The sequence below is a fragment of the Ammospiza caudacuta genome, chromosome Z, assembly GCF_027887145.1.
Source record: "Ammospiza caudacuta isolate bAmmCau1 chromosome Z, bAmmCau1.pri, whole genome shotgun sequence".
Lineage (NCBI taxonomy): Eukaryota > Metazoa > Chordata > Aves > Passeriformes > Passerellidae > Ammospiza > Ammospiza caudacuta.
Window position 1 is genome coordinate 29,995,754 of NC_080632.1, and position 24,793 is coordinate 30,020,546.

The 24,793-nt window shown below is 39.8% G+C and overlaps 1 protein-coding gene across 1 annotated transcript in view; it reads left to right on the forward strand.

The window, feature by feature from the left end:
• The window catches only part of PTCH1 (patched 1), a 63,901-nt gene extending 40,629 nt beyond the window's left edge, over nucleotides 1-23,272 (forward strand). The window contains exons 14-24 of the mRNA XM_058823774.1: nucleotides 1,337-1,736; nucleotides 2,234-2,543; nucleotides 7,791-7,933; nucleotides 9,818-10,001; nucleotides 11,485-11,765; nucleotides 13,278-13,415; nucleotides 15,351-15,493; nucleotides 18,440-18,539; nucleotides 19,902-20,156; nucleotides 21,215-21,752; nucleotides 23,008-23,272. Coding sequence (XP_058679757.1) covers nucleotides 1,337-1,736; nucleotides 2,234-2,543; nucleotides 7,791-7,933; nucleotides 9,818-10,001; nucleotides 11,485-11,765; nucleotides 13,278-13,415; nucleotides 15,351-15,493; nucleotides 18,440-18,539; nucleotides 19,902-20,156; nucleotides 21,215-21,751 — 2,491 coding nt within the window. The 3' untranslated portion in view covers nucleotide 21,752; nucleotides 23,008-23,272. The remainder of the gene's footprint in view (nucleotides 1-1,336; nucleotides 1,737-2,233; nucleotides 2,544-7,790; nucleotides 7,934-9,817; nucleotides 10,002-11,484; nucleotides 11,766-13,277; nucleotides 13,416-15,350; nucleotides 15,494-18,439; nucleotides 18,540-19,901; nucleotides 20,157-21,214; nucleotides 21,753-23,007) is intronic.
• Nucleotides 23,273-24,793: the final 1,521 nt, after the last annotated feature.

Here is a 24,793-nt window from a genome sequence, read left to right on the forward strand (position 1 = left end):
AAGCACGTACAAACATACTCTCACCTGATACACAGCCAACTCTGAGCCTATAATGGGGGTTAGGAGTCTGCTGTCATCGGTGGAGCCACTGCTTGGAAACCAAACATCTTTTCTACCTTAGTTTTTGCTTTTGACTACAATGAAGAGGATGAGCTACACTTCTACACATGTACTCATACTGCCATAACCAAGATGTAGAGAATCTTCATTGGGACATTTTAACCCTTTACATGCATCCAGGACCCAATAGTTTAATATTTAATGTCAAAGGAAGAAAACATTTTACTAAATTTGTCTCTGAGATAATGGTTAAAACAGGGAGTGGATCCCAAGCTATTTCTTATTCAGTCATATTTCCAGAGAACAGCTGAATGTATTAGGGTATTGGAGCCCTGATTCTCAAGAATTCAGGACACTCAGACCTTCCCTTTATTCCCTCATCCAAAGCTACACCAAATGTGGATCAGAATTCAGCCCCTTTGCATCTGAAGAAATGCAGTTATTGAGAGCTTGCTTTGATTAGGTAGGCAACATTCTGAATTCCTCTAATTTTTGTAGGATTTGTGCACTTGATGAAAAATATTTGATACTGTTGAGTATCGTCCATTTGTCATTTCTCATGTACAGGAATAGGCTTGTCTCTGATAATTATATTTTTTTAATATAAACTATGTAACTGCTAGGGTCTTGCATAGACTAAAATAAAGGGAATACTTCAATTACTTCTGTGGTTTTGTCTCTTCATATGGCCCATCCTTCCTAGAAATTAATCCTTTCATTAATACTTTACGTTTTCCTGATTTATAAAATATTCAGTCAGTATATGGCAAATAATTTCAACCTGCCTCCCAAAAGTCTGAGATCTTATCCAGAATGTTCAAATATCATTTAACAGTTACTTCATTTCTTCTAAACACAAGAACTAGCTATGTCATGCATTTCCCTCTTCATCTAAATATCTTAATTCTCAGTGTGGGTACAGAGATGCAGACTCACAGACTTAGTGTGCATTCAGACTGTACAACTACCTGATGAGCATGTGTAATTATTGGAGTGATGTGTGTACATGTCAATGTCTTCAGACAGATGCTGTTTCCTTCTTCCTGAAGGACAAGAAATTAGCACATATTCTCAGGAGCTTACACTATGAACCATAGCTGAGAGATGTTTCCTAAATGCGCAGAATGCAATTAATATCTAAGTGGTACACCTAATTAGTGTAAACTGTCTGGTAGAAGCAGAAAAGAATCTCAGATGAAAGCATGTTACCCTATCTAGCCCGATTAAAATAAAGATCTGTCTCAATGCGATCAGATGGCTTTTTCTTCTCTTACAGCCCGTGTGTCACTAGAGTGATTCAGGTTGAGCCTCAAGCGTATGCAGAAAATGACAATACCTGCTACAGTCCTCCACCCCCGTACAGCAGCCACAGTTTTGCACATGAAACCCAGATTACAATGCAGTCCACAGTGCAGCTGCGCACAGAATATGATCCTCACACGCAGGTGTACTACACCACAGCAGAGCCCCGCTCAGAAATATCTGTGCAGCCAGTGACAGTGACACAAGATAACCTGAGCTGCCAGAGCCCAGAAAGCACAAGCTCGACGAGGGATTTGCTTTCCCAATTCTCAGACTCCAGTATACATTGCCTTGAGCAACCCTGTACAAAGTGGACACTCTCATCTTTTGCAGAAAAGCATTATGCTCCATTCCTCCTAAAACCAAAAGCTAAGGTAATCGGGGGAACTATTTACCTGGGTTTCAAAATTAGATTTCTGCCTTGCCCGGTTTTAAAAAAATATCCTAGCAATGATTTTAAATATAAGGAATAAATACAGTTCTTGTGAAATAACAGTTTTTAATAATTTACAGCTGGTTTCTTATTTTATAAGTTTTATCTTGCAAGTGCTATGGACACATACTTAAAATATATGTTACGAGTGAAGGTGCTGGTGACTTTGAGTAACATAAGCTTGTGAACAGTGAAATTATTGTCACTTTCAAACTTTACTACAATAGAAATTTCTCATCCATGATGCAGAGCCCCTTCAAGGAAGAACGAATGACTTTAGTCTTGTAGTATGTATATGCATGAAAAAAACACCAGAAAAATAAAAGCTTGAAAGTACTGATGGATGTTAATTTTGAATTTGGTTCTGTAATATGACATTATGAATTGTTAGTTCCTTTAGAAGCCTAAAACCAAATACATCTCTGTTCTCTGTTGCAGATTGTGGTTATTTTTCTTTTTCTGGGTTTACTTGGGCTCAGCCTTTATGGAACTACCCGGGTAAGAGATGGACTAGATCTCACAGACATTGTACCACGGGAAACACGGGAATACGACTTTATTGCTGCACAGTTCAAGTACTTTTCATTCTACAACATGTATATTGTGACACAGAAAGCAGACTATCCAAATGTCCAGCAGTTACTTTATGAACTTCACAGAAGTTTCAGCAACGTGGCATATGTTTTGTTGGAAGAGGATAGGCAGCTCCCCAAAATGTGGTTGCACTACTTTCGAGACTGGCTGCAAGGTAAGAGAGCATTACAGAAACTTTTCGTAGTTTGTTTTGCTCAGAAAGAGCAGTTGTTCATAATGGTATTGCTGTAATTCAGTCACACAGTTAAAGGCTCTGAGCAGTAGGGAGAATGCCTGGGTGCTGCTTTGAACCCATGTGTGGGCCCACTCTTTGTCACTTATTTTCTTTGTGTTTAAGTTTGCTCCCTAGTAAGACAGTTATGAAGCTTTAAGGGATTCTATCCATGCCAGTCATGTGTAAGCAATTGATGAGGTGTTATGCATTATGGCCAAATATGGCCCTGTGTCTTGGGTAAATAAATATTTGGTGAGTGTTTTCAGATCAGTGAATGAAAAATCCCTATCCGGTGATGTATTCTGACACAGACTTAACTTTCAGCTCTTGAGTGATCTTGTTGGCTACCGCTGGGACTGCTGGCATGAAGAAAACTCAGTGTGGCTTGTGTGTTTTATTGGACTAGGAACTTACTGCATAGTCCAGGTTTCTAATCAACTACACTCACCCTTTCTGTGGTGCTGCGTTTCTGTGCTGAAGTGTAACAGGGTGGGGAAAAACAAGAGAAGGCATGGCCTTTCAGGTACTATGATAATAATTATATTGAAACCAAGTAATTGAATATTGAAGATACTTTAACAGCCAACATACCTTGCCCAGGATTGCTTTGGTCCTATCTATATCTTTTTATTGGGAAAATTTCTAGGAAGTGTTTGCAAAAAAAAAAAAATTGTGCCGACCTGGTGAGACTGTAAATTTCTGTGAATTTTAAAATTAATTGTGTACAGATGACCACTGCAGCCTGTGATTCTTAGAGAACATATAAGTAACTGTCAGTATCTGATGTATTTTATTCCCTCTGAAAATATGTTGAACAATATTAGGAAAGCAGACGCATGTAAGTGACAAATCTACACAAAATGAGGTTTCCCATGTGTTAATACATTCCTAAATAATGCAAAGCAGTATTTCAGCTATTAACTTTGGGGTTTTTTAATGTTTTTTAAATACATTGGATCCATTCATTGCAGTCTACTTACTGGAAGCTTTATTTAAAATATTTTGCTCGCATAAGCATATTGAGCTGTAAAGGATGGCATTACTGGCGGGAAGAAAATTCAACGTAGCTAGATGTTTGCTGGATTGGAACCTTACTATACTTGCTAGAATTCTAAGCGGTCCTTCTACATGCTTTTCCAAATTCTCTTAAACCTTTGCTGTTTACTTTGTTTCTTTTGTGGTTATTTTTGCTGCTGTTCCAAAACAGTTGGAAAAAGTGTATCTGGTGTCCTGATTTTCTCTTTTTCCCCCTCCCCCATGAGGGAGATGGAAATCTGAGATTGTGTTCAGGAAGCTTTATTAGTGCTGAACCTCAGCACAGTCTGCCAACGATAAAATCAGAAGGAGGTGCCCTTGGATCTGCTCCCTTGCAGGCTGCTCAAAGTGAAATGCTGGAGGCTGGCCCACTTGTTGCTACTCCCAGGAGTACTCCCGTTCCCAGTGCCCCTCTGTCAGGCGCACCACATACTTTCCCAAACCTCTTTCACTTTGGGTGCCTCCCTGTCCTCTTTGCAATCCTTTGCGTCCCTCTTGCACTATGGATTGTTTGTGTGGCCAAGGGCCTGCATGTCCCCTCACACTGTATGTCCGTGCTCGTGTGTGTTCTTTGCAGACATGCTCTGATCATAGCGGTGTTCCTACTCTGTACTTAGCTCAGCACATAGTTACTTTTCCCCTCCAGTCCACATTAGCCAGCCTATCCTTATTTGTCCTCTGCTTTTCTTCCACTAGAGGAGCTGTGTGTATTCCTGGTACCCCGGGGCATACTGAGGGGCTGCATGGAGATAAAATGTTACAGTAGAGTAGTCAGGGTGACTCCAGGGAGCTGTAGTGACTTGCTGTGGTCCATGTGACATGCCGGTCTTGTGACAGGCCATGGATCAGTCTTTTAATCACACACAGCTTTAGAATTAAAAGTTATGATTATTAATTAGCTTTTAGGTCTGTATCCTTACCCGTCCTCCCTACCTTTTCTGAGGAGGTCACAATTAATGCAACACTGCTGCTTTGTAAAGTTGCAGGCACAGGGTGTGATACTTCATTCACAGGGCTGTAAAGGAGGATGTTGTGATGTATCAATAGAAAGAGATTATATTTTCGAGTGGTACAGGGAATTGATGTTACAGGGGGGAGCTAGACTGTTGGACTAAAAGCTGCCATGTTTGTCATAGTTGGGGAATTATTGTAAGGTGCAGACTAACATGCAGAATAACACCTGATAACACCTGATTGTTACCAGCTGTGGCTGATGCCAAAAGAGTCAAGGGAAGATGAAGAGAGAATTTGCAAACAAGGTGTAGGTTTAGGCTGGATTCTGTGAGGTAGAGCAGTTCTACTGGCATAGTTTTATGTGTTGGAAGGGCTGGATAATCGAAGCAGGAACAGCTTTGACCTGCATGGCTAATTCCTGCTGACTTGACTGTGAATCCAGTGCCAGAGGTTAATGGCTCAAGATGGCCTTCTGACACGCACACATTTGTCCAGCAGAATGAAGGATGCAACAACATGTGAACAACCATTTTTCACCAACAAGGCACCCTTGGTTTAGCTGTGCATTCTTCCTCATCTAAGAGCAGTGGAGTGTGCCTTCTGCCTCATGCACTTCTCTTTTCAGAGATCCCTCTTATTTTGCTTTCTAGTATTGTTTATGTTACTGTATTTTCTGTTACTGATAATGAAATAGAAGAAAAGTTCACACTAATCATTCATTTAAGCTGTAAGTGTTAACATTGTTTTTGTTAGTGACCAAATATAAATGAGGTAGCTTGGATTCCCTGATGGCTTCTAATTAGGCTTGTTTTTGCAAAGGGAAATCTTATCTGGTGTTTCAAGGTGGCAGCTGCTCACATGAGCCAGTAGGAACTCCTTCCTCACCCCCACTCTCACCTAATTTTCTATATTGTCACTTTCTTCTGAAGCACTAAGCAAAAGTGACTGCTTATGTGAAAAAATCCCACATATAAAGTTTTAAAAATTCCTTTAATTTCTATAACTTTTCTACAGAAAGATGTGAGCAAGATACTTTCATCTTTCTGCCCAGAAATGTATAGTTTATCCCATTTATGATAGATTGAATATCTACTAAAATAATTGTTATGAACATGTTTGCTTTGAAGGCAGCAAAGTCTACTACAAACTTCAAGTGTAATGGCAAATTTTACTTCTTGCAAGTTTGAAATTCTTCAGAAGTTAAGTACGATTGCCAATGGTTTCTTAAGATTCTTTCTGTAGACTTTCAGTTTCAGCAAGGTGAGTTATAAAATGATCTGAAACATAGTGTTTAAGCTAGCTGAAGAGTAAAAGTGTAAAAGGGAGCAGGGTTTGAAGGATGGCCAAACTTTTGAGAACAGGGGAGCAGGGGGATGTGGTGGAGACGTAAGAGAGTTTTCACCCACTGCAGTAATGTTTCCAAGTACATGCCCTTTTTTGCAACCTCAAACTGGTATGTCAGATGCCAATGAATTTATTTATTATTGTGTCTGTGGAACCCCCTGACAGGGGTAGGATGTTTATGTGAAAGCTCTGCTCTGAGATGTTGTGCATCATAGCAGTTTGTGTGCTCCTTCTGTGGAAGGGAGACATTTCTAATGGAAGTTACACTGTTCTTAGGTCATCTCCTTTTCCATGTGCTTTGTTGACTGCATCCTCTTCACTTTCCAAAGTCATTGTGTTTCTTGTCACTGATATGATAGCCCAAATACTCTCACCTGGCCACTTTGTGAGAAACTGATATGGAACTGGTCATGGGACAGAAGGGATGGATTGGTATTTTTGCATACTCTTACCAATGTTTCCCCTGTCTGCAGTGCCAGCAAACAGTGCTTTTTTGAAAGGGAACCTCAAAGTCCTTTGGTGATGTCAGAAAACCTGATGGCAAATTGTCATCCTCCCAGAACAGTGCTAGAGGACTGCATGCAGAGATCTGGCAGGCTTCTTTCATAATTTGGTTCTCAGCCTGTTGGCTTCACATGATTTGACATGGTTTAGTGAGACAGCATGGGAGGCAGTTTTCTAAGGAAGAGAGGATGAGTTTGTCAATGGGAATGGGTACTGTGTCCCGGAGACAGTGTCAGCCGGGTGCATTTTCTTTTCCAGTGCTCTTATGTCAGTACAGCTGTAGCTAACCTATCCAGCCTGCAGCGATGGTTTTCATTACAGCTTCTCAGCCCAGCTGTGAGGTGGGTCGATGATTTCCTCCACCGCCACTCCCCCAGCCTTTTTATTCCCTTCCCTGGACATGCGGTTTGTCATCTGCTTGCACAGAGCCTCCTTGCACTGGGATGTGGCTTCCTGTACTAAATCTGATCCAAATTTCTGCTGTGAGGTATTCCCTCCCCCTTGAAGGGTGGCAAGGAGGAAAATAACAGTTCAGAGTGAATAGGTGTTGGCTGTGATCTTTACATATGCTGGCAGCAGATCCCATGACTTGTATTAGCTGCACAAGTTGAACAGATGGAACAAATTGACAAAATCCTGTTCACTCACGCTGTGCTTGAGGAGCAGCTGAGTTGCTGTTTGAAGTTGAAAGTTTGAGTGTGTTTTTCTCCCTGCTTGTAGTGGAATTTCTGGTTATAGTGTAGAAGCTATTGCCCCAGTGCTCTGCAGTAGCTCCAAACAGTAATGAGAGCGGTGTGTGTCTTCTTCTGTGGTTCCATGCACTCAGCCAGGGCTTTGGTGAGGCAGAGGCGAGTGAGGAGAAGGTTTCCCTTCTAGGTAACAGACTTATGCCTCCTCTGGTTGTAAGATGGTGAAGCCGGCTGAGGGCTGAGCTCAGCCCTTCTCTGTTATAGACAAGATTAACGTTTTCCCATACACTTCTCCAAGTGGAAGGCTTGGAGAAGATATTCAATTTCCCTTGAGGGGAAGCCATTTTTGCCAGTTCACAAGGCATTTTCAGCTTGCTACCTTAACTTTGCTGGTCTGCACAACCTGGAGACTCCTGGGGCTTCTCTCTTGCATTTTCTTGCTTCCCCTGCCTTTCTTTGGGCAAAATATTGGACATGCAACTGACACTTCCCACACACTGACAGTGTGGAGCCCCAAATTTAGGAGGCACCAGGTCAATAATTTTCATCCTGATTCGGTTATGGAAAAGCATCATTATTCTTTCTCCTTTTGAAACTTGTTTATAATAGTGATTATTCACCTGCTTATTCTGTCTTCCCCTTGTCTCTCTTAACTCCTCAGGACTTCAGGATGCATTTGACAGGGACTGGGAAACCGGGAAGATCACTTACAACAGCTATAAAAATGGTTCTGATGATGCTGTTTTGGCTTACAAACTCTTGGTACAAACAGGCAACCATGCAAAGCCTATTGACATCAGCCAGGTAGTGTATCAGAGTTCATGCTGGTTTACACAACAATACGCAAGTCTTCAGGAGCGGAGGGAGGTGCAAAGTCTACAGAGGTTGTAGTATCTTTTTTTCCATCTCAAGGAGCTGAATGTCTGAATTGTGCCTTTCTTTTATGGCCTTGCTGATGTTGCTGAAGCCACTCCTCAGATGCAGTATGGCCTGTGTTGTTAAGTGTTTAAATCCACATGGCGAATACCAGTCCTAGATTGTTACTGGTGTGCATTTTATGCCCCCGTGCCAGACATGTTCAGTTTCCATGGAAATTGTTGTGAAAATACCTCTCTGCATCCGTAGGTGTATGGAGTTTAGTCCTGTGTCGGACACTTGCAATTATTTGTTTTGTTCCTACTGATTGGTTCAAAGAAGAGCATTCAGTATCATATTCTTGTACCAACATCACTAAATACATCTACAGTGCTGTAGAACTACCAATGGCAGTTGTTAAAGCTGACTAAATAAAATATGCCTGAGGTTACCACAGCATATGACTGCATTTGCTGTAGCCATTTGTAAGTGAAAATACATTAGGAATGACTCCTTACACTAAAATTAGATTTCAAATGCTGAAGAAGAAATTCTTCAATAACATACCCTCTCTTCTCTGAGAGTCATCATCAACTCACTGTGCTTTCAGGCAGAAAAAAGTGGTTTTAATGAGCTTCTTGGCAGTTCTGCTTACTGTCTTTCTTTTTTCTTCCTGGCATTAAAGGTGACAGATTTACAGAGTACATTGTTCAAAGTTACTATAGTGTGTGAAACACACTGCCGTATAGCAACATGCAACATGCTGTCAGGTCTGAATGAAGCTTCAGCAATGAATTAGGCAAAGAAAGGGAGTAGAAGAGAAAACCTTCAGTGAGACTTTGTTTAGCAGAGTGTACCAGGTACACTGTGGAACAAATGCAATTGGACTGCAGCTGCTGATATAATTTCCTGTGCCTGGGAGGGAGAAAAGTGTGGTGCACCCACAGGGGTTGAGTGCTGTACTGTGCAGTTCCAGAGACAGCTTGAAGACATACAGTTGTTGCATATCCTGTGGACTAATTGAATCCAGATCCTTGGAATCCAACTTTTTTTTTTTTTTTTAACTGCTGTCACTGTTGTTTTTCATTTCATTAAAAAGACCTGGAACTGGAGCTCAGCCAGAATTTTAAATAAACAAAACAAAAAGCCCCAGTAATACTTTTCACCCATGGAGTCCTCTGCAAGAGCTCTAGCTGTGCAGGATTTGGCTAACAGAACCCTGGAAGTGTACCACTGCTGTTTACTCCACAGATGCTTTGCCCACAGTGACCCAAATAATATGGGGCAGTCGTCTGCTTTTTTGACGCTGGGCATTTTCTGAATACATAGGTCATAGGAGGCAAGTGTTAGCAAAATTTATACAGATGTTGTTTTATTTTTATAGCTCTCCTCCATTTACTGGGTGGCATTTCCTTCAGTGTTAACAACAGAGGTTAACTGCACACAGACATGTATAGGGACTCTTGCCAGGTTTTCTTTCCCTGTCTTTAAATATGTTTCTCCAACTTGGTTGTTTTTCATTCTTGGCTGCAGTCTTTCAGAATTTGGATTTAATTGGTTCAGTGTATTCTGGAACCTTCTGTTGATTTACTGGTTATTGTAAATATTATATGAGCACTAATTTATAAATAACCACTGTCACTGCATTTTCTTAGATTTTGTTTTTGTTGTCCAACAATAGATAAGTCCCTTCAAGTGGAGATACATCTTCTCTTGCTTTTACCCTTCTATACGTGTGTTGCATCTCCAGGCCATTTGTTGAAAGCATTATAGCAAGACTGCTGAAAGCAAAACTTACTCTGAAAGGCTTCTAATTTTTTCCCCATTTTGCAGTTGACTAAGCAGCGTCTGGTGGATGCGGATGGAATCATTAACCCAAATGCTTTCTACATCTACCTGACAGCCTGGGTTAGCAATGACCCTGTGGCCTACGCTGCCTCGCAGGCCAACATCCGCCCGCATCGCCCAGAGTGGGTGCACGACAAAGCAGACTACATGCCAGAAACACGGCTGAGGAGTAAGTAGTGTTTCATCTTAACTTCCTACAGTTTACATGAGTGCCCCCACTCCTTCCTTCCAGAACCAGTAACCCCTGATGCTGCACAGGGCTCTGAAGCATTAGCAGGAGAAGACATTGTGTTATGCTGTAGTTATAGGAGATCCAAGCACCGCTGAGACTGTGACACCATTGCAGGGTTTTATCATGTTGAATAATGGGTTATAGAACAGTTTAAAGCTCTAAAAGTTTATAGTAAGCATTGCTTTTTAAAGTGTTACTTGATAGTTCTGTCTGTGTGAGAAACCTGGGCATTTGATGAAATTCCTGCCTCAGTTATTCTGAAATTTCATTACTGAAATTCTATCATGGCTGTTCTCAATTCCTAATATCTCAGAAATTTTTACCAAGGTAACTTATACACTAAGCTACTGCACTGATATCATACAAGAGCTAGAGGGACTAGCGGAGAAGTTCCACTTCACACCATTCACTGTTTTCTGGCACCAATACCAAACACTGGCTTTGATTCAGCTTTCAGTTGAGGATTGCTAGTTGGACACCAGTAGGGAAGGAGAGAGGGCATACAGGGGACAACTGGTGCACTTGGAAATGTGGTTGGATAACCATGCTTCAGTGTATCCAAACCCTGGAGCTTTGTGGCAGTCAGCCAAGTTTTGTCTTAATGAAAATTTATAGTTGAGATTATAATAGGGAAAATCATGTTAAGCAAGTCAACTGAATGAAGGTGCAGGGTTGGAACACACAGTGGCAGTAACCAAAGTCTTGTTGAAAAAGCCTTTTCTTTTCTAGTCATAGAGTAGACCTTGCATTACACTCAAAAAGAAGTATGGAGAGTGTTGGTTTGTCAAATTATTAAGGGATAAAAAGTTATGGAAGTAAGTCAGTAAGCCATTACTTCTATGTTATGGGGAATTTTCCTCCACTAATTTCCATCTGAATGTGGATTTCTGCATCTGAATTTCCAAATATTCGATGGAAATCTTTAAAAACCAACCAACCTGCTCAAGCCTAATTTTTCTCTATTTTGTGTCAGTGGATCTCAGTTAATCTTAGGGAAATGATCTTTGAATTTGAAGAAAATGCATAAAAGAGGAGCATTTGGGTAAAATTTTTAATTATGTGATTGTCCACTCATGTCACAGTCAGGGATTTTTGACTAGGTATTCAGTAAGAAGCACTATAACACTGATTAGGATTAAATACATGGATTGAAAGATAACTGTTAAATTATATGTAACTGTTAGGGAAGTTGGTGGAGGCTGTGTTCATCCCGTTACGCTGCATGATAAAATACAGTAATCTCATGTACTGTTTCCAGTTTCTCTTTATTGGTGAGTTTTAAAACTATCATTAATTCCAAACAAGTAAATTCAAATTCACCACCTTTTATGCATTTTGCTGTGAAGAATAAAATATTTTGCTAACCTGTATATCATGCTCTTCCCAAAAGTGCATTTTAACACTGCTGTAATTTTCCTAGTTCCAGCAGCTGAGCCCATAGAATATGCTCAGTTTCCTTTCTACCTCAATGGATTGCGTGAAACTTCTGACTTTGTGGAGGCTATTGAGAAAGTGAGAGCTATCTGTAACAACTACACCAGCTTGGGGATCTCCAGCTACCCTAATGGTTACCCATTTCTCTTCTGGGAGCAGTACATTGGACTTCGTCACTGGCTCCTCTTATCCATTAGTGTGGTTTTGGCTTGCACGTTTCTGGTGTGTGCCCTCTTCCTCCTAAACCCCTGGACAGCTGGGATCATTGTAAGTTTATTATAAGGGTCTTTGTTGAAGTCAAATTCCTTTCAGCATAGCTCTTGCTGTAGTCGGGAAGGTTTTGTTTATGTCTGGGCCTCTGGTGGAGTATGTATATTGCATCATTCATTATATATTTATTCAACTTGAGAGGGTAGGGTTCATGCTGAAGGTACAAACCTTAATAACCTTAATCTTTTGGCCACCTTTTTTGCAGGTTTAAAGGTTTCTTAGAAAGGTATATAAACTTTTACCCTTGCTCAAATGCACACTAATATAAGAAATAAAGACACAGAAAAATTAGGAGCTTTATTAAAACAATTTCTAATTCTGTATTCCGTCTCTTCTTTTGTCACGCATAATTATTTTTTAAGGCAGTTGCTTATGACTAGCTTGTCTGTAAATTTTCCCAGCCATTTCTGAATGCAATTTCTGAAAAAAACTGAAATGCTTATGTTGTACGGTACAGACTGTGGAAAGCCTGTAACCAAGTGAGGAGAAAGATCATAAAATTGTAAACTGCAGAGAATACTCCTCCATGCTTTCTGCAAGGCACCAAAAGCTTCTCAGTAAACATTCAAGTTAAATTGAATGATGATGTCCCTATGTTTAAATTCCATAAACTATCATATGGTTTATAAAAAGCCAGAAGTAGAAAAGCATAAAACAGTTACTAGGGTTTTTTTAATGTACATTTATATGACAGGTATGTTAAAAGGTAAATGTTTAGTCTAGAATATTTTTCATAGCACCTTATCAAGCAATTTATGTTATTATGCTTGATTCATTAGCTTATAAAATAATTTATTGTAGTGCATACTTTTTCTCCTTTGGAAAAAGAGTTTATTTTCAGAGTACACCATTGCTTTTATAAGTGTGTCTATTTTTTTTTTCTTCTGCCTGGCTTTAGCTACTTTTAAAGTTAATTCTCCAGATTTCCTTCCCTCCCTTTTCCTCAGTTTTTTTACAAGGTAGATGAAAGAAAAATAAAAGCTTCCTCTTATATTTAACTGTTCACTTTGTCCATGTCAATCCCCCCCAAATACTTTAAAAGCTGAGAGTCCCTCTGTAACCTGAGACACATCAGCTGATTATGGCATTCAGTTTCTTCTGTGCTTTAGACATCTTTGCTTATATTTGCAGTTCTACAAAAGTGAGTTCAAATACAGATAGTTGAAAGATTCTTTTTCTGGAAGGACTGTCTGAAAGATGGGTGAAAAAGAAAAATGTACCTTTGGGGAGTATCCATGATAAGGAGGAAAAAATGTTTTTTCAGCTTACTGATGGATTGTAACCAATACAAAGCTAGTGCTTCATGTGTTAATGTTTCTTAGGGTGTAATTTAGACTGGCTGTGCAGCATTTGTTGCCATTGAGAATAATTAAAAAAGAGCAGCTTGTCTTTGGGAATATAGGGCAGCTTTGAGGAATATGTCCTATGGTAACCACATTATTTTGAAATCTCTTTCTCCTCATTGTCTGGAGTATAAGAAAATACTAACAGATGTTTGAAATCATCTAGGTGGTGGTGCTGGCTCTGATGACTGTGGAGCTGTTTGGCATGATGGGTCTAATTGGAATAAAGCTGAGTGCAGTGCCTGTGGTTATCCTGATTGCTTCTGTTGGCATTGGTGTGGAATTCACTGTTCATGTTGCTTTGGTATGTAAAATCAAGAAGCATTTCAAAAACATCTTAAAATAAAATGTTCAGATCACAAATCCTTACAGTTTCTTGTCAGTGACGTGATTCTCAGAAGGAAAATGGTCACAGTTTTATGTACCTTTCTGTTTGTCTCAATGGAACAAGAGGTGATCTTCATGAGGTGATTCCTAGCCATTGAGTCAGTCTCCCAGGAGCCAAGAGAGTCTCATTATCAGACTAACAGGTATCATTAGCTATGATACCTGTTAGTCTGATTAATGCAATTATATAGAGAAAACAGAGATCTTAAATCACCTTGCTTCATTCCAGACTCTCATGATCCTTGTCTGATGCCCCAGTTTTGTGCATCAACATTACATGGCTTTCTGTTGCCTCTTGCTTGTTCTCTATCTCGCAAAAGAGAATTCTTCAGAAGAGTTTTTCAAGATCAGATATTGTGTCATTTGGTATTTCTGGACTTTTTGAATGTGAACATGTTTGAATTAGTGTTCCATTTGTAAAATCTTCACCTTCTTTTCAGAAGCCATTGGCTACTAATAGCGGGCACAAACATGCAGTCTGTAGGAAAATATTTTTCTACTGTTTATCTAGTAGTTTAGATGATGTACAGAGTTAGGGCACATAAAGTCACCCTAAATGAAAAGAATCATTTTGAGAAAAACCAAAGTGGAAGTAGGGTAAGGTTAAAGAGGAGCAATTGAATTCCTCAAGTGATGACATCTTTTTTCCCCTGCTGCTACAGATCGACTTTTGGAGGCAAATGAACTTGCTAGGACTTTGAATTATTTGGGAAGTGTTAGTGTAGATGAGGAAGAAAGAAATGACAGCTTCTTAGTATTGAAGACTTAAAACAGGAAAAATAGAATAAAAAAATGGACAAAACAGTTGTTTCTAGTTGGGAAGAAACCAATTTAATTTACAGGACTTTATGGGTCACCTGTGCCTGAAGGTAAAATGCCAAGCAAATTGAAAATACTGGTTTTCTACATTGACACTGGAGATGAAAACTTTGGAACACATAAATAGTAAAATCAGTGTTGTATAAACAAAAAAGGTAGTGCTTTTAATGCCAAATTTAATTGAGTTTAAAAGTGATTCACAATGCAGTTGTGGGTCAGTTTTCTGCTATTGCTTGTGAATTGTGACCTTGTTTTTTTCTAGTTCTAGAGAAGAGGGACTTAAATTCCAGGACTGTGAGGAAGATAGCTGCTTCAGCACATATCTTAATAGCCAGTAGGGAATTAGTTAAAGAGAGCCCTTACAAACCACAGTAAGAAGATCAGTCAGGTTCTTGTTTTCTTAAACCATTAAGTCATACAAAGTAGACAAATTTATAACGAATTTATAACACCAGTATTTGCATGTTCTTGATAAAGCTTATTCATACAGAGTTGTAGGGATGAAGACAGTTCACTAGTGATATTGTTGCTCAGGCATTACCATGTTTAGCATTATTCCTAGGATAATTTTTTATGTATAGAACTGCTAGCTTTGAAGTTCTAAAAGTTTCAAAAACTTTTTTGAGTGAAATGAAAATGTTAAAAAAGTCACAGAGGCCATGGACCCACAAGAATGAGAAGAGCAGCCCTGCAATTTTCACACCTGAAGTGCATTCACCAGGATATGGATTCTTTTCAGGTGGAAATAGGCAAATCCAGAGACAAAAGGCTACTGTTGCAAGTAGGAATTGCTTCCAGAATTATTATGGGCTGACTCTGTTATCAGTGCTTACTCTGGTTGTGTGACTTCAGCAGCTGCTGTGGTAAATCTGCAGGATCAAGCCTTCTCTCAAGGGTTAGGCAGCTACAGAGATAACTTTGATAAACTGTAGTTTAGAGTAATTAACTGATGGAAACCTGTGTATGCTAGGAGAGAGGCTGTTTGGAAGGTTGTATACATCTGCTTAAGGAAATGGATTTTTTTGTTTTACAGGCGTTTTTAACTGCCATAGGAGACAGGAACCATAGGGCTGTCCTTGCATTGGAACACATGTTTGCACCAGTGCTGGATGGGGCCGTGTCCACTCTGCTTGGGGTGTTAATGCTTGCAGGATCAGAGTTTGATTTTATTGTCAGGTAAAGCATTTTTGTGTTTTGACTTTCTTTCAAAAATAAAAATAACTGTGCTTTTAATTTTTATTCACTTCAGTGAATCTGTCATTTTATTACTGTGCATGGTGTGTCAAGTATGCTTATGTCATGGTCCTGCTTTCCCTCTGTTTTATTAACTCCTTGTTACTTGCTAGACGTGGTAGTGTTTCCATTGCTGACATTAAAATCTGTTCCAGGAAAATCTGAGACTTAGCATAAAGGAACACAAAAATTTTGCTCTTTAGAAAGTTTGCTGATTCTGGGTTTGAATTAGTTCAAAGCATCTTGTATTGACCAGTGTTAGCTGCAGCTGACCTTTAGCCTTGAGGTCCTCCAGATTTCTTGTATGCACAAGAATTTGTATGCAAAAGACATGTGAACCTACAAACATTCAACTGTGCTGCAAGTGACTCTCTCAGGGCCTTCCCCTTCTATCCTTATGTTGGTTTTACATAATGAGGAAAAGAGGTGGGGGATGTGGGGGGACAAGGTGCTGTTTGGGAGCTGGGGAACCATAAATATGAACACAGAACTTCATACTAAAATTTTGTACAGCAAACCTGAAGGCCCTTCTGTTTAGAACTACAAGCAGGCTGTTTCTTGTGAATATAATTAAGAATGTGTGTTTGTCAAGTATCGAGGAAAGCAAGTCTTTTCTTGAGGGGAATTTGAGAAGTGCAATGAAACAGATCCTCTTCTACTCCAAACAACCTGTGGAGCTCTGCAAAATGGCTAATCTTAGAAGTAACACAGGCTCTTTGTGGTAAACTATAGCACACACACACAAAAATAATCCAAGCCCTAAAATGGAACTGAGGTAGAACTGGGCCAAATAAAAATGCTCTGAAAGATGGCTAAACTACTTAGGTAGACATAAGCTGGATAGATGACTAGACTTAACTGACATCCATTTGACAACAAGAACAACAAATGTCAGGGGCAGGAACTGGGAGAATGACTGCTAAATCTCATCAGGCTTTTTGTTTATGTATGAAAGAGATTTGAAGAAAGCAGGCGGGTTGCAGTTAGATCTCATGAAACCTGCATGAAGAATATTACTATACACGTTTTCTATGTTCTGAAATAATTTTTTTTTCCCCAAAATCATTATTTTTTTACTTTATTTAATTGGTATTGAAGAAATAGAATTTTTCTTTTAGGAACTGGTTTTGTAAGGGTCAGAACATTTTGACATACTGGTTACTGATAAATTTAACCTAAATTTACAGGGGTATATTTTTGGTGTGCTACTTTCCTACTTAACAGATGAGATTTTGGCACACATTTTTGTGTCATAGCAAATGGAAGACTGTAGCAGCCCTTCACACCAAATTTGGATTGGATGTGCTCTCAGTTTATAAAATGAGCCTTTCAACTTTTCAACTTATGTTATTTTACTTTTTTTGGCCATCAGTTTCTGTTTTTATAGCACAATCTCACTTCAGTTTGCTGTGTTTAAAAAATATAATAAAATAAACTATGGGGAGCCTGAGCATTGTTAGAGTGGGCGAAGAAGATCCTAAACTTCCGGAAAGCGACAGATTAGTCCAGCAATGTGGAAGATTAAGTAAATTAACAGACACTGTATACACCAACTGGTCAAAGCCATAATCCTCCTGTTTATTCTAACATTAGATGGATGAGATGCAAATGTTTTTAATGTCTGTTGTTGATCTGTGTCCCAGTTTAAAGTTCTGGTGGTTTATGTTAGTAGAGTAGATTGGCTTGCTGATTTTTGTTAATGCAGATCAGAAATTCCCAAATGTTTACAATAGCAGGATATTTATAGTTTTACAGGAGTCTGATATATTTGATCAGATGTGGAAACAGGGAGGCAGTAAAGTTTGTTGCCAGCTAGACAATGTAATCAGCAGACCCATTAGCAAACTTGCCCTCTGTTCTTCTCCTTTGCTTTCTCCTTCAGGAATTTACCAAGACTGAGTCCTTGAAATCATTAGTTACAACGCAGCCTTAAGTTTAGTCTGAGCCCCAGCTGTGCCGAATACCAACTAGCAAGACTTTCCTTTTACTGACAGGTTTACCTTGGTATTCATGAAGGATCCCAGACCTTAGCCCTCAGTGGTGGGAAAGGACAACTACTTGTGCACTTTTCTCTTCTTCCATAGTATTTCAGCCTTTATGTTTGAATTGGCTGACGCAAAACAAGAGTATTCAGAGATGCTAAATTGTTCAACAAAAGATTAGCCTGCAATGCAGCTCTGCCATTGTGGAGTGCCCTTACTCAGTACAATGCTGAAGCTTACTATAGAATGGGCATTTTCTTTGCAGAAGGCGGGTTCCTGTGTTGTAAAGAGTTGCAATTCAAGCTATTTGGTAAAACTGGAACTCACAGAATTCTAGGCGTTAAGTTTGATTAATGAACGGCAAGGAAAACCCTTACCTGATATACTGTAGATTTAATTAGACATTCTGCTGTAAGTTGCAGAAGCATTTCACAGTGGATTAGCTGCTGGGAGAAGAGGGCTTCTTTTCCTTCTACACTAAATTGTTTAAATTCTACACCCTTCACTTCATTTGTTTGCTTCTGCTGGGTTTTCACTAATGGGGGCCCCTTTTCATTGTATTTGTGCTTTCAATCCATTCAGCCCTTCCCTGCACATTCCATATTTTTGTGTTTGTGTAACACATTCATAAATAACATTACATGCTTTCAAATTCTGGGAAATTAACAAATTTAATTTTTTTCTTTCCTTTTCAACTAACACTTTGTGGAACGTAGCTTCTCTAATGCAAAAGGTAAAAACCCCAATATTTTATATGGAAAGTGATATAAATGTTTCCTTTGATGTTAGTAATAAGTTAGAGTTAATTTAGGATCTTTATTATTTTAACATATGTTGGAGTAATTTGTGATCCCTTGTTTCTAACAGTGGCTATTCTCTCCCCCAAACTATTTAAACTGTACTTCAGGTATTTCTTTGCTGTTTTGGCAATCCTAACCATTCTGGGAGTTCTCAATGGATTGGTGCTGCTTCCTGTTCTTCTCTCATTCTTTGGACCATACCCTGAGGTCAGTAAAATTAATAATGAACAGAAAAATAATACTATGTCTGTGTTGCTGTCCCCCTCAATCACCCCCTGGTTTTAGGAAATATTTTTAAAATTTTCTTGGATTAAGTTTCTTGCTCTCAGGCGTCTTTATAAATTTTTATTAAAAGTGCTGTTTGGTACATAGTTGATACTACGCCTTTTTAATTTTTTTATTTTTTTTTAAATAAGTCTCATTTTAGAGGTCACAATAAGCAAACCTGATAGGGTTATTTATACTACTAGCGTAATGTGATCTGCAAAGAAGTTTGTAAAATAAGGATTTCCCTCAATATTTTGCAAAAGATAGTTTGTTTTATACACATAGCTTCTGCTTTCCTACCTCAGCGGCTCTGTTGCATTCCTCAAAGTGTTTAGCTGAGCAGACCACCAGGAAGGCCCCGTGTGGACCAACACACACAGTGGTGGTCGAGAGACCACACCTTGATAACCAGGATTGGTCTGCCAGAAGGTCCCCACTGCCCAGCCACCTCTCCCTGTGGCATTCTCCTGCCTCAAGTAGCATTTTTGTTGTGGGGAAGGCTTCACTTAGGCTTTGGTTGTGGGAAGGCTTCACTTAGATGTTGGAGACTTTACAGCACAAACTCCGAGTCCAGACTCCAGGATTCACGGATACCAACTTTATATTTGGTTGTTGGTCATTTATTACCTACCCTGTAGTTAATACAATTACTGTGTTACCTGGGGTTATCTTTATCATGTGTCAATAGAATCAGTGTGCTATGTTTCATATATCTATATATATGTATGTGCACAAGAACAAAACACAAGGTATGTATTCAGCACTGGTATATTTCACTGGTATATTTCACAAACAGTTTTGACAACAATGTGTATTCTCCTAATTCCTAACAGTATGCATGACCTGTCTATTACTCAAATAATGTGAATGTGTGTGTTATTACCATATATGTTGGTGTGATGTGTGTATCCATCTCTCTTTGCAAACAGATATGGAGTAACACTGTCCCGACCCACTGAGGTGATTTTGTGGAATCACTGCTAATGCTTGCTGAAAGGGGAGGGGAGCCCAGATATTATTTTTGTTTTTATATTTGCAAGTGCATGCACATGCACGCATGTACGCTCTTCCTGATAAAATGATATCTGTGTAGTCTTGTTTACATATGTATCTGCAGATGGAGGTCATATCTTTTCTACTTCCATTAATTTTTTCAGTTCAGTATCTGTGTTCATCAGAAAACTGTTGCTAAGCTTGTTGTGGCACGGCAGGGTGTATTTGGCAGAACATTGCTTGTGTCAAGCTCTAGTGATTAAAAGGCTAAAGCTAGCTGAATGTAACTGAAAGTGTTGCTGTCACCAGGTTTCTCCAACCAATGGACAGGACAGACTGCCCACACCATCTCCTGAGCCACCCTCCAGTACTGTGAGGTTTGCACTGCCACCTGGCCACACAAATAATGCTTCAGATTCCTCTGATTCTGAGTACAGCTCTCAAACCACAGTGTCTGGAATCAGTGAAGAGCTGCATCAGTACGAGGCCACCCGAGGTCCTGGGGCACCAGCCCATCAAGTAATAGTGGAAGCGACTGAGAATCCTCTCTTTGCAAGATCCACTGTAAGTATCTTTCATATCTATTAGCAGGAGGGCAAGAAGAAGTTTTTTGGTGTGTTTTGGTTTTGGGGTTTTTTTAAAAAGATCTATTTATTTTCATGGAAAACTCTTTATGACGGATTGTGCTTTGTGACTTCGTGCCAAAACCTGTTCGCAGAAGTGAAGGTTTTCCTGATTCTCTCCTTTACAGCTGAGCTGGGAATAAAGTGGTGGGCCAAAAGCAGGCGTTTGGCATGGGTAATTGCTATTACATCCTATTGGCACCAGCCACAAGAGAGAGCTCTCAGTCTGTTTGATGACTGTTTTCAGAGAGAGAGGGAGGCATTACAAGATACCAGCCTCTTTCACACAGCTCCTTGTGGATTGCTGTAATATACCTCTCTGAGGCAGCACATTTTGGAGAGAAAGATTAGAGCCAGAAGAAAGCAGTTTAAGTGCTGTACCAAATCTTGGGCCTAGTTGCATCTTGCTACTGGGTTGGCATAATTGCGATTTCAAAGGAAAGTGAAAAAGCTCTGTCTCCTACCCCTGCTGATGTTGCATGCTGAGCTGCAATGCGGATCTGGTTTTGTTCAGCAGAGGCCTAGAAATAGGTACAAGCACAGCCACATTTGAAGTTGGTCACGGTTTATTGACTGATGTAGCTGCTGTGCTTCACGCTCTTTATGGAAATCAGAAAACAGATTCCTACAGTCTATACAAAGTACCCTACTAACATCCTGTGTATGTTCCCTGCATGGAATGGCCTTTTCCAAATGCCTGCAATTCTGCTTTTTGAGTTAAGACCAAGTGCTTGTCACCCATCCCTTTGAAAAGATGGACCAGCATGTACAAAGCTTACAATAATGTTTTCAGCTGTCATCCTGTGTTTTCTGAAGATGTGCTTTCCAGGTTTTAAAAACTTCAGACAAAAACCATGGAAAAATCAATTATCAGATTCCACCACATTGCCTTTGTAGAGTCAGAGCAGTATTATAATTATTCCCAGCATAAAACATAAGCAAGCATGGTATTTGCTTGCTTTGCTGTGTCAGAGGTGTAACCGTGTGTGTCTCTCTCAGGTGGTTCAGCCGGAGGCCAGGCATCAGCCGAGCCCTCGGCTCCAGCCGAATCCAGAGCCCAGCACGCAGCAGCCATGGCATCAGGGCAGGCAGCCCAAAAGGGAAGCGAGGGAAGGGCCGCGACCACCTCCTTACCGCCCTCGCAGGGACGCTTTTGAAATTTCTACTGAAGGGCCCTCGGCACCGAGCAGCAGCAGCAGCAGGGATCGCTTGGGCCACAAGGCTCGCTCGCACAGCGTTCGGAGCCCGGCGTTCGGGGCCGCGGGCGCCGCGGGAGCAGCCTACTGCCAGCCTATCACTACTGTGACTGCCTCAGCCTCAGTCACTGTTGCTGTCCACCCTGCCCTGCACAGCCACAGCCCTCGGGGAGCGAGCTTTCCGTCCTACGAGGGACACCACGAGGCTGGCCATGCGCCATTTGAGGACCCCCACGTGCCTTTTAATGTGCGATGTGAAAGAAGGAATTCTAAAGTGGAAGTTATAGAACTGCAAGATGTTGAATGTGAGGAGAGGATACCTGGCAACAGCTCACAATAAGGTAGGTCCATCCTGCGTAACTGTAAGCTTTGGCCTGTGTCAGGCAATGGTGTGATCAAAAGAAAGAGGAAAATTCAATTTCTCAGAGGTAACTTTTCACAGACAGCGCTACTTACAGGTCACATCTTCAGAGCTGTGCGACTGCATATGCCATTGTGTAAGTCCTGTCTTCTGATCCCTGAATCAGGCATGCTCTAAAACATTATATAAAATGACATTGTCTAGGAGAGTGTAAAAATTGTCAGCTACTTGAGGAGTTGTCATCTCTTGAATAAAATAATTTGTGAAAAAATTTTAAGTCCATAATAAGGACTGAATCCCTCTGGAAGATGAGCCAGGTGAGAGGTGGGAAGTCCTACATGCCTAGTGCACTTCTGCTCAGCAGAGTGTTCCCTGCTCTTTGGAGGGGCCTTCAGAGACCTCCCCAGTGACCTCGTACACTGGAGGTGTCTGAGCTGACCTCTGCCATGCCAGGGGCATCTGCAGTGGCAATTGCAGGTTTGCACAGGATAGAGCTGCCCATTGAGTTTTTACACTGAAAACTTATTGGGGCTCTTACATGAAGACTATTTCTCACTATTTTTACTATGTTCTCTTGCAGGGAATAGAATAGTTACTTATCTGTCGATTACTGATTTTTCTCTTTGCTTGTCTGAGCTTTTCAGTGACAGACAACAGTCTGAACAGAGCAAGTAATTTTATTTTGATTCTAGAATATTTTGCATGTACGCATGCATGCATGTGTATGCACACACACACAGAGTTTTGACAGAAATTTCTATGATAATTCAAAATGAAACCACTTTCTAAATCATAAAATGTCTCTCCAAACATCCCAAAGCGTAAATAGGAGTGAATGCCTTTAGCCTTGCAGTCTAGAAATATGACAAATAACAGTATCCACAGAATAAGGAAATACTTGGGCTTAGTTTTTTCAAGCTGAAGTGTATGTTAATGTGAGACTCTTAAGTAAACTCAGTATTCAATGTAGCATACTTCTTCAACTGTTCATTGGTTTTGACTGAATTTGTCACAGCTATCTAAAACTGGGAACTTAGAAATTAAAGCATCAACATTTTTTTAATTGGCATCAGTATTTCTTCACCAGGAAATTAATAACTGAGATGAAAGTAGAGCCAGCATTTCCTGACTACTAAATCTAACCACAAGAATCATGAAATGAGTTGGTTTCATTTGATTTGTTTTTCTTGAAATTCAGTGACTGTTTGCTTTTTTCTCTCTCCTTTTTTGTACAGGGTAATAACTGAAGCAAAGAAGAGGCCAAAGATGGAAAACTGTATTCCAGAACTGCTTGAAGAGAAGAACTGCTTGAAGTTGTCGAAAAGGACATGCTGCATCAGGACAACAGTTCACTGTTACTGTAACCTATTGTATTATTTTGTTAAATATTTCTTTTAAGTATTTAAAAGATGTACACATATGTAATATACAAAAGAATGATGTAAAGTAGTATAGTCTGGAGTAATTTGCCTTTGGGCAATAGAATGGGGACAAAATTGTGCGCTCTTTGTACTTTTTGTACATTGGTATCTGTGCCACAACTAAGCTTAATCTAGTTCTAAATTTCAGCATAAGTTGCTGCTGCTTAAATATTTTATAATTTACTTGTATAATTCTATGCAAATATTGCTTATGTAATAGGATTTTTTAAAAGGTACATGTCTGTTTAAAATATTTTAAATTTGTGTATCACAACCCTGTGGTAGTATGAAATGTTACTGTTAACTTTCAAACACGCTATGCGTGGTAATTTTTAAAATAAGCAAATATGAAGAAAAGCGAGTTAATCTGGGAGGCTTAAATAGACTTAGCTATGTGCAGGTTTTGTTTTGCTGTATGTGTCCAAGCGTGCATCTGGAAACATGCCTGCTTTTGTGTGTATGTTCCTGGTGTACTCTAGTTTCTCTTTTGCTGTATGTTAACACTTGGTGGGCTTGCAAACCCACTCATGCTGATGTGAGTCTGGCTTTCCCTGTTAGTAGGCACTAGTGAAAACTCTGTTGTTGTTTACCAATATATACAGCTATAGACTGCCATCATCAAAGGCCCAACTAAAATACTAGAGAAGACAGGGAGTTGAGGTTTAGAATTATATTTCAGTTCCCAAACCCTTAAAGACTTGTTTCACATTACTTTAGTCAAGTTACTTAACTGCCCCATGCCTCAATTTTTCATTCTGTAAAATGGTTATAATTACACTTACCTACCTCCCAGGAATGTTGTGAGGCTTAATTACAGTTCATATAGTGCTTCGAGTTTTTTTTTTTCCCTTGCAAAATATGCCAGGTAAGTGCAAGCACTATGACCATTATTTTTTCACTTCCGAAGGTGCTGGATATTGACAGGTGCTGGTGGTTATAGAAATACAATGAGCATCTGATCTGCCTTATTTTGATATTGTTAATTTTGAATGGGATCAGAAGCTGGATAATGGATTGTTTGATGGTGAGCCACAGCTTAGCTGAGTCATTACAGCATTGAAAGCAGTATCTCTGGTCACCTTATTTTTGTGGCAGGAAGGAGTTAATAGTAAGTAATATAAATCAAATGGAAGGATTCAAAAAAAAGTACATTCACTTTTAAATATAAATGGCTTTCTGGTGGGCCAGGATGGTAATGACACTTAAGGCCTGGGTAGTTATTTTCTTTATTGTTTGTGTTTTCCCATGCTGCATTGGCACTTTTAATTATAACAGCTAAACTGGGATCTCTTTGCGAAACTAATTTAGCTTTTTGTACTATTATTTTTAAACTAAAAGGGGATTGCTGCAGGTGAAGGGTCTGGAAAAACACTGCAATCTGTGTTCCCACTGGAAACAAAACGTAGGAACAAAGAACCTTAATTTAAAATAATGCAACACAAGTTTTCGTTATCTCCGTCTTCTTTTTTTATCTTTTTCTGCCCTTCACCAAGCTGTTTTTTAGAGCAGGTAGATGTTCAGTTTTGTATTCAGAGCCAAACACAGCCAATATTCAGTTTCTAAACACAGCAGTGGTGGGGCTTTTCTTTCTGTATACCTG